The 13,671-nt window shown below is 33.5% G+C and overlaps 1 protein-coding gene across 1 annotated transcript; it reads right to left on the reverse strand.

Moving 5' to 3' along the window:
• Positions 1-8,036: 8,036 nt before the first annotated feature.
• LOC111891268 (uncharacterized) lies at positions 8,037-11,573 on the reverse strand. The gene is made up of 7 exons (XM_023887328.3): positions 11,120-11,573; positions 10,406-10,444; positions 10,242-10,312; positions 10,056-10,120; positions 9,881-9,970; positions 9,685-9,777; positions 8,037-8,578 (listed from the first exon to the last, which is right to left on the reverse strand). The coding sequence occupies exons 1-7, from the start codon at positions 11,533-11,535 to the stop codon at positions 8,162-8,164; spliced, it is 1,191 nt and encodes a 396-aa protein (XP_023743096.1). The 5' UTR covers positions 11,536-11,573; the 3' UTR covers positions 8,037-8,161.
• Positions 11,574-13,671: the final 2,098 nt, after the last annotated feature.

Raw genomic sequence — 13,671 nt, forward strand, 5'->3', positions numbered from 1 at the left:
TTATGGTACTCCTCACTCGCCTGACGAGGAAGGGATGGATTTTCGATGGGGCCCTGAGCAGCATTTGGCATTTGAGACTCTTCGGCAGAGGTTATGTGAAGCCCCGATATTGACCCTCCCGGAGGGGGTCAAGGAATTTGTGGTATTCTCTGATTCATCCATCACCGGTTTGGGGGTGGTCCTTATGCAGAGAGGACGAATGATTGCTTATGCTTCACGTCAGTTGAAGCCGCATGAGATGCAATATCCCACGCATGACCTGGAGTTAGGGGCAGTGGTGTTTACCTTCAAGATTTGGAGACATTATCCATATGGGGTATGTTGTAGTATCAACACGGATTACAAGAGATTGAGATATCTGATGGATGAGTTGAACCTGAACATGAGGCAGCACAGGTGGTTGGACATGGTCAAGGATTATGATTACGAGATCCTTTACCATCCGTTCAAAGTGAATGTGGTACCGGATGCTTTGAGCAGCAAATCAGCTGGATCTTCATTTGAGGAGATGTGTATAAGGATATTCGTTGATTCTCCGCTTTTGGGATTGATCAGAGAGGATCAGGTAGAGGGAGTTCGGAAGGAGAACTGGAAACAGGAAAGGATCAGGGGTGAGATTGATAGACTTTTCATGGATAGTCGAGGGTTATTGACATGGTGTGGTCGGGTTTAGGTTCCAGTTTCTGGTGGGATTAGGCAGATTGTGTTACTGGTGGCCGTGTATGAATAGGGAGATAGCCTGGTATGTCGTGAGGTGCTTGACCTGCTTGATGGTTAAAGCCGAGCATCAGAGGCTGCATGGCAAGCTGCAGCCTCTGGAGGTTCCCATGTATAAATGGGAGCATATCACCATGGGTTGTATCACTAGGTTGCCGAAGACGGTAAATGGTTTTGATGATGTATGGGTCATCATGGATCGATTGACCAAGAGTGCCCACATTTTGGCTATCCGAGAGAGTTCTTCGGCCGAAAAATTGGCTGATTTTTATGTCCGGGAGATCGTTGCTCGCCATGGGGTTCCAGTTTCCATCGTTTCTCACCGATATGTTCAGTTCACTTCCTGATTCTGGCAGAAGTTCCACAAGGAACTAGGCACAAGGTTACATTTCATCATTGCATATCATCCTCGGACTGATGGCCTAAGTTAGCAGACTATACAGACCCTTGAGGATATGTTACATGCCTGTGTTATTGATTTTGGTGGGAGTTGTGATACCTACCTACCTCTTGCGGAGTTCTCCTACAACAATAGCTATTACTCCAGCATTGGTGCTCTGCCTTTTGATCTCTTATATGGTCGGAGATGTTATACCCTAGTTTGTTGGGGAGAGGTTAGTCACAGGATTATAGAAAGGACCGAAGTAGTCCTTTAGACCACAGGTCTTATCCATCAGATCAGGCAGAGACTGCAGACCGCTCAGATTCGGCAGAAGAGCTATGTCGACTGACGTCGATTAGAGTTGGAATTTCAGGTCGGCGATATGGTACTCCTGAAGGCCTTACCCTGGAAGGGTATGATACACTTCAGGATGAGGGGGAAACTGGGTGTTCCCGGTTCATTGGAACTTTTTTGGTGATTGCTAGGGTTGGCAAGGTAGCTTACAGGTTGGATTTTCCGAGCGAGCTCAGTCAGATCCACAAGACTTTCCATGTCTTTCAGTTGCGGAAGTGTGTGTTAGACGATAGTGGTTCCGTTGGATGATATTCAGATCGATGAGCGCCTGAACTATCTTGAGAGGCCGGTAGCTATTCTAGGAAGAAAGATGAAGGTCCTTTGCAACAAGGAGATACCTTTGGTAAAGGTACAGTAGCAGCATCGAAGAGGCTCCAAGTAGACCTGGGAGTTGGAGGTTGAGATGCGGGAGCATTATCCTGAGTTATTCTCCGCGGCTGACTCCGGGGACGAAGTCTAGTTCAAATGGATGAGAAATGTAACATCTTGATGATAAGGTACTTCTAAATTTAACCCTATAATTTAATTATGTTGCATTTTTGGTCCCTAAGTTCAATAAAGTGCGCCAAAAAGAGCCCTAGCGGCATTTTTGTAAATACGCCTTAGGGAAGTATGCCATGCGTACGCATGTACGCTAATCGTACTAGGGCATGCCTTAGTACGTTGGGCGTATATGTTATACGCTGGACGTACTTTCCAGATTTGGAAACCCTAATTTTTTAGGGTTTAACTCGTATTTAAACACCCGTATGGACTCATTTCCCCTCACCTCAACAGCCGCCACCCCTCTTGATATGTTTTGCAACCCTATTTCACCTTGAGAAGTTATTTCAAGTCGAAGTGTGTGTGTGTGTGTGTGTGTGTGTTTTGTGCCTAGAAGAAGAAGGAAGGAAGCCAAGCTCATCTTGGAAGAGTGAAGCGCTTTGGATCTGGGGTTTCTACATCATCTGCAACCTTTTTAAGGTATAAAGATTGCAACTTTACCCTTTTATCAAACAGATTTAGATTTGGATGTCTTAATGATGATTTTTGGTCCCAAAATCTTAGATCTTGAGCATGACATGTTCTTGACTCATTAAGTTGTCGTTTCAGACCCTAGGATGGGTCTTAAGTCATAAAAATGGAGTCCATAATGGTTGGTTTTGTCTCATGCATGTTATAGAGAGTCTTAAGGCATTAAAATGTTGGGTTTTATGGAGTAAGCACTTATTGAGCATGCAAGATCATAAAGTTCGGAACTTTATGACTCCTAATGACATTTTGACCTTGGATCTGCATTTAGACATGTTAAGTCACTATATTAAGCTCGTAATGGGGAAAAAAGGAAAGTCTAGGGTTACGCAAAGCGTACCTGGGTTACGCTGAACGTACGCTGTCAACGGCCCCATTTTTTGTCAACAGAGGAGTACGCCCAACGTACCTCCAGAGTACGTCGCGCATAAGCTTGCTGAGTTGAACCGACTGGGTTAACTCGGTTGGGTTGACTTACTTGATTTATAGATTTTGACTAGTTTGACCTTGACTTTGACCAAGTTTAACCTTAAGGGTATTTTGGGTATTTTGGGGATTTTGATGGAGATTGGTCATTTGGTTAGAATAGGTGTCGGTTAGAGACCTAAGGTTCGGAGTCAGGACATCAGCTTTTTCCAGTTTGTTAGGTGAGTTTTCCTCACTGTACTTGTGGGTCGAAGGCACCAAGGTCGGCGGTTTGGATTTGATATCCTGTTATGTGATAGTATATTATCGTGTCATAGTGATATGTTAGATCGGTATCCTGGTATATAGGATAATGCCATGCTTAGTGATTTGTAGATCTGTCTGACCGTCTGTAGACTATTTATTTTATTATATGTTATATGTGCACATATTTGGTTGGTGGTTGAGGCTTTACTGCTTTGTGCGTAAGCCAACAGACCGGGGGCATACCCGCCTAATGGTTGATTGGGCCCGAGGGTATTCCATCCCGAGGATGACGTGACCTGTTGTAGGTTGGCATTCCAACCCAATGGTTGATTGGGCCTAGGGTATTCCAACCCAATGGTTGATTGGACACATAGTATATCATCATTCCAACCCAATGGTTGATTGGGCCTTGGGGTATTCCAACTCGATGTTTGATTGGACCCGACATGTTGTTATTGTATAGGTTATCTGTTTATATATTGGTACTATGGGGGATCTCATTAAGCGTTGACTACAGTTTTGGGTTATGTTTCAAATACTTCGTATGAATGCAGGAAGGCGAATGCGTGACTGTACACATCCTCTTGTTTATGACTTATGATTTTGGGAGACTCTGATGTTTGAAAATGTTTGAAAACTATGATTGTAAACAATTTATGAATTTGGTTTGGTTTTAAAAAGTTTAAATTTCTTGTGATTTTTATGGGTGTTACACACAAAGACAACTAGCGCAATCCAATGCGTCGGCATTGGTGCCTTCGACCCACGAGTATAGTGTGAAGACTCACCTCAATCTGAAGATAGATAATTTGCACACCCGAGTTGCCGATGTTGGAACTCCTCATACTAACTAAATATACAATAAAACCCTAAATTAAAATTAAAATACTAATCCACCTCAGGGTCTTGGTTCATAATTGTCTTACTTGGGTAAAAGACTATTTTACCCTTTCAAGGCTAGAATCTATCCCACTTGACCTAACATCATTTTTTATCAAAATCAATCCTCGAGTGCTATGCTCTTCGTAAAACCATGCTCTACACCCTGCGTATAACATCTGATGGAAAAACAGGGACATTTCAGGTTACGTCATGCGTTGCCATATCTACACCCCGCGTGCTATCTTGTTCTGCCAACTTCATAATAAGCTTTTAAAACTTAAAGACTAAACGGCCAATTACCAGATCCTGTCTTAAAGGGTATCCTAAGTGATAAAGTATCTGACTTTTTTCCTTTGCATGGCTTAAAAGAGCATAATACTAAACCTTAGGTTCATAAGGCACTCTAATACTCAAGAACTCGTGCATGAAAGGATGGAAGTAGCTAAGCTCCCCATTTTATCCCTCTACAAGCTTAGAAATGACATGAAAAGACACTCATAAGGTCTACAATAGCTTCTACTCACTAAGACCAAGGTTAGGGGATAAAAGAACATGAAAACCCCACAAGCTAATTAGATCTATCAAAGGAGTCATCAAGTTTCAAGCTTTATCCCTCCTGGAGAATGTTGATGAAGTGCAAAGTCTTGATCTACAAGCATGAAGCTCCCCAATGCTTCTTTAAGGAACTCCTTCTTCACAAATGCACAAAAAGATTACACTTAAGCTTTAAGGTTCACACTAAGGGGTTAGGTTTTCGAGGTGAAAGAATGGAAGGGTAGAGGTTGAGTATAGAGAGAGTCTTAATGAGTTAAGGCCCTAAAATAAATCTCACAACCCCGCAATTAGGGTTTAACCCATGCATTCCTACGCCCGACATACAAATCTCTACGCCCCACATAGAGCATCAAGTCCTCACATCTTGTTTCCCTCCTACGCCCAACATAGGAGACTATCCTACGCCCCCCGCGTAGGAGAAAATTTTCTAAAAATTAAAACTTTATGATGCAAAGAAATGTATACGAGGATACAGGTGTTTCAATAAATAAGTTAAATAGACCTTATAAACTTTAAAAAAATAGTGACTAAATGAGAAGTTAGACTATAGTTTAAAAGAATATTTTAATCTTAAATTTTTTTTATTAGATAACTATAACTAAGAACATTACATAAGTGTTTCTATTTGCAATAAAATGTTAAATGAAAATGGACAAAATCAAAAAATGGTAAAAATAAAGGCATTTGACGGAGTTTCCTACATACTTAACGGATAAAAATTAACGAAGTTGGAATTAAGGACCACACATATATCTTCTGTAAATCACAAGGATAAGACATGTCATTAAAACTTAGACTCAAATGAAGAAAAATGTAGACCATAGGACCAAAACTATAATATACTCTAGAGTATACATGTCAAAATTTTAAAACGTGGACTAAACTGCAAAAGAGTGTAATTCATAGGGACCAAAGTTGCAGAAGTGTGTAAAACATTTTATACATGTGAAAAGGATGAATATACATAGAATAAACAAGCTACATAGACCTTATCAAGAAAATTAATGACTAAAAGGGAATTTAGACTATAGTTTAAAAGATTATTTTAATCTTAAACTTTTTTATTAGATAATTATAACTAAGAACATTATATAAATGGGTCAATGGCAATAAAATGTTAAATGAAAAAGGGACAAAATCAAAAAATGGTAAAACTAAAGGTATTTAATGGAGTTTCCTACCTACTACTTAATTATGGAAATTAAAGAGTTGGACTTAAGGACCACATATGTATTTTTTGGAAATCACAAGGATAAGACATCAAAAATTTAAAATTTTGGCCAATGTGGGACTAGCCCATTTGGTAGATGTTTTGTCTTTTAGATTGGAGGTCTCGAGTTTTATTCTAGACATCGACGGTTTAATAATACTAATTGTTAACCACTAACCTCGTAGTTCAAAAAAAAGTTTAATTCTGACTAAACTGTAGAAGAATGTAAACCATAGGGACCAAAAATGTAATATACTTTATAATAAACTTATGAATATGACAAATAAATCAAAGATGGGTAAATTGGTCTTTAACATCTTTTCAAAAGTAGTTAACCCTTCTTTTTAACGGTTGTAACCAAAAAAGGTGAACAATAGAATATATTCAAACCGACAGTGATCACCTTGTCAAAAAATTATCAAAGAAACTATATTTGATCTAATTTAAAAATGCAGGGGTAATTTGTGGAAATTCGTAATACTAGCGCGTATAAGAGTTGTCGGAAGTTATTTACACGTTTCAACACCCAGCACCACATGGGAGAACATTATAGTCATAGAAGTTTACAAAGTCAAAGTTCATGTACCTCGTATTTGTAAGTCCATATAATTGGGAAAATCGGTTGGGAAATCTGTTTATTTGAAATTAGGTGTAAAATCTGTATAATATATAGGTTTATTTAAAAAAAAATTACATATTAAAGTGTAATATAAAATATTTTTTAATGTATAAATATAAAATAAGAAATGAAGAAATATATTTATTACAATTTAATATCATATATATGATATTCAATACTTTACATATATAAATATATGACTTTAATTTTAAAAATTGAAAAAATCAAAAATTGACAAATAGATAATATTTATTTCAAAAATACCACAAAATGACAAGTGTCAAAATTCATGAGAGATTGACATGTAGCAAAAAAAACTTTCATTTATTAAGTAGGATTTTTTCACTACCCAGTAAATTTGTAAAGTTGTTCTATTGTTCGCATCTTTATATATATTAATTTTTTATTTATTTATTCTTTCTATATATTTTTTTTAGTTCATTATTATTACTTTTTTTAAATGACAAACTAACCTAGTCATAAACACTATTTATGTCTTATCATCTTTTATTTGAAAAAGTTACACCTTACCATCTTACCATTAGACCAAAAGCCTTTTAGTTTTTAGTTCGTTATTAAATATATAAATAGTTAATATTATTGTAAGAAGATAATATAAAATATTTTTCTTAATTTATAAAAAACTAAATAGAATATTAGAAATTTAATTCACAATGATCCATATAAAAGGAAGGTGAGGTGTCTTAAATCTCTAGTTAATGGTAAGTGTCTTGATATACGATTAGGTGTAAGGCCCATTTATTATATGGGTTCATTTTAAAGAAAAAAATATAAAATTTTAAACATACCTTTGAATTTATAAGAAAAAAAAAATATTGAATTGTTAAAATTAAATTGTTTGTTTTTCTTTAAAATTAAACAAATAATTTAGATAAATAACCAAAAGAAACTAATAAAACTTTAATTTAGAAAATTTGAAATTAGAAATAAGTCAATTAATGAAATTAATATACATTTATTATTATACTTATTGCAATTATTACATTTAAATATTATACGAAAATTAATAAAATGAAAAAAACCATAAAATTCCATGTGAAAAAAAAAATTGAATATAACCAGACATGTGGTCAAATCAATAATAGTATCACATATGGCAAAAGATTCTTTATTTATAAGGGTGATTTTTTTTTTAAATTTAACAGATTAATTTTTTATGTCCAAATTAGATAGAAAAAAAAAAACAAGCATCTATAAATATCTATATTAAATGCTTAAACCATTTAGCACATAACTCATTAATTGAAAAGAAACATCCCATGTTTTGGTGCATTATTGATTCATATCATACTTTATGCCTCAAAAACATTTAGATATGTTTAACACCTCACAATTAACTATCTTATAAAATATGCTTGGTAATAATAAAACAATGATAAGGTAAATTTTTAAAAGACTACTCAAACTAGTGTTTAAAGGAACTTATTAAGCTTTTTCAAAATTCTACCCAAATATACTCTTTACTAATTATACAAAAACTAAACCTTCTACATACTCTTTTATATTATTTAAATGTTATTTTTATCAACTAAAAACTAGTTTAGTTTTTCAACTATAAGCTATCTTTTCAACTAGTCATACCTTAAACCATACAAAACATTCAAAACAATAAATTTCCATAATCTAGAGATACGATTTAACATTAAGCATAAAAATCCCAAATCCATACACATACATACATACACATATATTCTCCCAAACCACATAACCTAATATTAAGTTCACCTTCAAAGAATGGTTAATAGGAGCTACTCATTAGCTTCCTCTCCATCCAATCAATAATATCTCGTCCAATATCCTCCCTTTCAGGCTCAAACAACAAATCATGCAAGAACCCATCGTACAGCTTTAAATGCTTGTACTTTGAGGGTGCCTCATGGTACAAGTCCTGTGAAGCAAGTGGGTCCGTGACTTTGTCAGCGGTTCCATGTAGGACAAAAAAAGGTACGGTTACTGACTTAAAGTTTCGCGTTAAGTGAGCTGAAATTCGAAGAATTTCATGCCCAGTACGGACCCTCATTGGGCCTGTGTAGACCAGAGGGTCCGTGTATTTGGCTATCAGAGCCGCGGGATCTCTTGAAACTGGGATCCCTCTTTTGTTCGCGCCTTTGAACTGGTATTTTGGAGCTAAAAGTGAAAATAATGGTGCTACTGCCTGCATAATTTATAGGTGAAATTGTTAAATACTATGATTTTATTTTATCGATTTAACTACTTAACTGTTTTATGATTATTTAAAAAAAAATCCATATGAAATTGTGAGCTATAATGTATTATAATATTTTTGACTTGTTAAAAACTTGTTTTTGTAGGTCACCGGTTTTGTAGGTAGGTGAAGTACAAAAAAGTAAGTGTGTACTTACTTTAACGGTTTCACCATTGTACTCATTTTGGGTTTTTTTTTTATTTAATTAATGGGTTTTGATGGATTAACGGCTTGATTTTTTTTAAATTAATATGAACAAATTGATTTAATGGGCTAGGCCAAAAAATCTGGCTTAATATATTAAGACACTAACGGATCACCTATTTGACTTTTTTTTTTTTTTTTCATTTGAACTTCTCTTGTGCTAAAATAGATGAATATTGTGAAAATGGTTTTTGGAATGTAAGGATAAAATGGTAATTTAGCCTTATTGAGATGGTTTATTTAGTTTGAAAAAGAAAAGGTTCTTATATATACAAAACGTGCGGCGTAAAGGCATCTCCAAATTATGGACCAAATTTGCATAAAATTTGGTGTAAAACCAATTTTTTAAAATATGTTTACACCAAATTTGGTTTTACAACAATAAATGCACCAAATTTCAACAACACATTTAGGAGTTAGGTAATGTGTTGTAGTATAAGTATTTGCAATTTGATTAACCTCAACAAAAAAACAAACACATGAACGAACCTTTTTTTGTCACACTTATAGCTAAATTACAATTTTTTTAAAATCTTTTGTTAAGAAGAAAGCATAACAATCTCAAATTAAATTATCTTAAATGGATATAAAAATAAAACTCTATAAAAAAAATATCAAAAAATAAACCCTAATAAAATTATGTGTAATGTGGTCCATATTATATACATTGATGCAACAAGTTTCCGCCTAATTTGGTGCAACATTTTGTGCATACATTGAACATGCTTTCTACTTCCCACTTTAATCTTTACTAAAATTGGGTCAAAATACAGTAAACGACAAAAAAATATATATATACTTTTATTAATTGTGTGAATAAATATAATTCGAGGTAAAATTACGAGACGTACCCCTACTATGGGATGTGCAGGAGTAACACGCAATGCTGGTGAAGTTATTATAATTCCCTCCACCATTTCTTCAATGTAAGGATAGCTAGCAGCCTATTAGAACAAAGTCACAAACAAATGACAAATTTACCCTTCATAAAACCAAATATGAAATATCAATTCTACACAATATTATCAAGTATTGTAGTCTTATTACCTTTAAAACCACAGCTCCACCTGTTGAATGCCCATAAAGAAAGCAAGGTGTCCCCGGGTGATCTCCCTTTATCTTCTCCAAGAAAGACCCCTAAAAATAAATAAAAATATAAATTTATAAAATCAAATATTGTAATAAAAAAAAAATAAGAGATAAAAAGGTTATATAAACTCACAGTATCTGCTACAACATGATCAAGTGAAGGAACATATCCATGTAATCCATCACTACCTCCATGACCTAAAGTATAGAAATTCATAAAAACCATAATAATGTTTTATTGTAAAAAGTAAAAATGAAAATTGTTATTGTAATTTGTAAATGGTATTTTGGTAATAAAAGTATGACATATCATACCTACCTATCCAGTCCATTGCATATACCCCAAAGTTAGAGGAATTGAGTTGCTTAGCAAAATCAGCATATCTCCCACTACAAATGACATTTTAAATAGTTTTAATAAAATAATTAAAAATTGAATTATTTGATAATGAGGTCAGAAAAATGAAGTGGAAATGGAAATACCTATGTTCGTTTAGTCCATGTATGATGATCAAAATACCCCTGGAAAGACAAAAGCAGCAGAATTAGATATTGAAAACTATTGAAATGAGAAAAGTTGTGGATTATGTAATTCATTGATTGAAAAATGATAGATTTAAAGAGGAAATGATTAAGTAAATGTACAGCTTACTTCAACCTCTCATGGAAAGTGGGATAACATTACTCTTTAGATCAAATAGATTGTTCTTTCTAAGTTGAAAACTGTAAGATTCTTTACACTTAGAGAAAGCTTTCAAATTGCAAACAATGGAGGGAAGCTTTTTGACCACATAATGAAAGTAGATTAGGCAAAACATACAGTATTCCCTTGAACAGTTTTTATGCTTAACTTGACACCCAAATTACCAAATATGAAGTAATATTGATCAATTGACATCTAGCAAGCATACATGATACAACTTTTCATAGCATTATCTTTGATATATCGATTCTATGCTAAATTCGAATTTCCTGTTTGTCTGATCGACCTAGAAATGAGTACTGATTTAGGAAGAACGTTGAAATGTAGAAATTACTGAAATTTTAACCATTTATTTTCTGAAATCTTCCAAGCTAATCAATTAAACGCACAAATTGTGATGATATAACGCTTGATAATACAGAATTCTGAGATGAAATTCGTAAAAGTTGTATGATAATTAGCAATATGACGAAGTCTACAAGAGGCTGCTTTACCTAATCTCCCCGGAAACCGGTAGCCACGACCGGCAAAACAAGGCGTTACGTCCGGTTCCGAAGAACAGAGACGTGGTGGCGTGGCACTGGCTAGTCCAGTCATCATCGATCGACGGCTTAACCATCTGAATTTCCTCGGCGAGAGCTCTTCGCCTGAGCACATCCTCCTCGATTTCTCTCCTCCTGAAAGAAAACTTCCGTTTCGAGGAAGGGGATGACGGAGGTGAAGGATGGCGATGGTGCTGTTGACAACGACGTAGATGGAAAATGAACCACAGGAAGATTGATTGGAAGAAAATTAGTGCACGGCGGATTGAGGCTGAAGAAAACACCGATCGGCGAACGTTCTTGAAGACCGGGATGATACGGCCGCTGGCGCCGGAGGTCAGCTCTTCCATCTGTACCGTTCCTTCCATGGCTGGCGGACAGATGTTGAGTCTGTCAAAAGCAAACTAGTGTTTCTCTTATAACGCGTAGAGGGGTTAGAAAGTGAAAATACCTTATACTTTGATAGTTTCATTTATAGCCCCTAAAGGATGTTAAAATGCAAATTAAGCACTAAACAAGTCGTTTAATGTAGGGATTAATATGTTACCAGTTAGTTTTTGTTTTTGGTTTTTTTTTTTTTTTTTTTTTTTTTTTTTAAACCGTGCATTATACCAATTATAATTGGTAAATAAAGTTTTTCTACTAACATTCAAATTATAGTTGATACCAACTTGTTTAGCTATCAATAAATTCGGTTGGTATATGTTAGTAATGGTATATAGTAACATGTATGAGATTTGTGAATAAGATTTTTATAATTGTATGGATTAAAACTTTTAAAATAGGGATAATGAGTTGAAGGGTAACAAACTTTCTATTTTGTTCATATTTTATTACTAAATTTTTTTTCATTCTCTATTTGCCACTGAAATGTGAACAGTTTCAATAGTTCAGTGGTAAATAGATAATGAAAAAAAATTTAGTGAACAAAGTTGAGAGTTCTTTTACCTCTTGAAAAAATTCAATAACTAAATATGAACAAACTTTCCTCTTGTATTATGGTTTAGAAAATTATGTATTTTTGTTAAATTTCAACAACATTTGTTGATGAAGAAACCTATAGAAAAAAAAACCCTAAAAAAGGTATAAAAACAAAAAAAAACGAAACCAACATTATATGTATAAGTTTTATGTTGTTATACTTTATGTGTTGACATACATCATATTAATATATTTACTATTAAAAAATATATCGAAAATGAAAGTCAAGTTGTTTAGAATTTAGACATTTTTAATTTACCCAGACAATTGATTTATATTTGAGATTGTATTTTCTTAAAAAGTTTGAATAATTGTTGAAATTTATGATTATTTAACTAGACATATAGTTAAGTAAACCATTAACATGTTTTATGAAGTGTTGCACCAAAACCATCTCATCCATATTACATTTACAAAAATATTTTTTTAAGAAAAAATAGCTATATATTCAACAATTAAAACGACGTTTTTTTTTCTTTCAAAAAAGTCACTCATAATTTTAAAAGGTTTTACAAAAAAAAAAAAACAATTCCTATTTAAATAAGTATTTAAAAAATAAGGTTTTTAATTTTTTTTTCTTCAGAGTATAACGTAATTTTTTACCATGAAACACAATTTCTTAATAGCTATGGGTGAGAATGATTTATTTTTTTGTTAAAAAAAATCAAGTTGGAAATTTTGATTTTTTATTTTGGAAAATACCAAACCATTGGTTTTTTATTTCGGTTTCGGTTTTTCGTGTTTTTTAATATATTTTTTTTGGGGGGTTTTTTTTTATTTCATACATTTCTTTACAACAAATGTTGCTAGAATTTAACAAAAATAAATAATTTGCTAAAACATAATACAAGAGGATATTTGTTCACATTTAGTCATTGAATTTTTTTAGAGGGAAACGAACTTTCGACTTTGTTCACACTTAGTCACTAAACTTTTTTTCATTAGCTATTTGTCACTGAAGTATTGAAACTGTTCACATTTTACCTTTATGACCGGTTGTTACCGGTCATAGGGATAAAATATGAACAATTTTAATAGTCCAGTGGCAAATGTAGAATGAAAAAAAGTTTAGTGACTAAATGTGAATAAAATCGAAAGTTTGTTACCCTCTCAAGTCATTATCCCTTTAAAATAATAAACACCAAACACACACAAACAACACACACACACATATATACATATACATATATATATATATATATATATATATATATATATATATATATATATATATATATATATATATATATATATATATATTAAAATTGAATTGGTTGGTTTGATACTACCATAATATTGAAAATTTTGTACCATTACCGTACTATGATTACTCAAATGGTATGGTACTACCAACCAAAAATGTTGGCTACCATACATATTGGTCACCAACATTTTTGGTTCGATTGGTAACATGTTGGTTTTCTGTGATACATATTTGTTGACACTAGTTTAATGTACGTGGGAGTTTCTGTCTTAGAATACTACATTATTCAATGCAAACATATAATTATATGAACATATCA

This window comes from Lactuca sativa, chromosome 1, assembly GCF_002870075.4.
Source record: "Lactuca sativa cultivar Salinas chromosome 1, Lsat_Salinas_v11, whole genome shotgun sequence".
Taxonomy (NCBI): domain Eukaryota; kingdom Viridiplantae; phylum Streptophyta; class Magnoliopsida; order Asterales; family Asteraceae; genus Lactuca; species Lactuca sativa.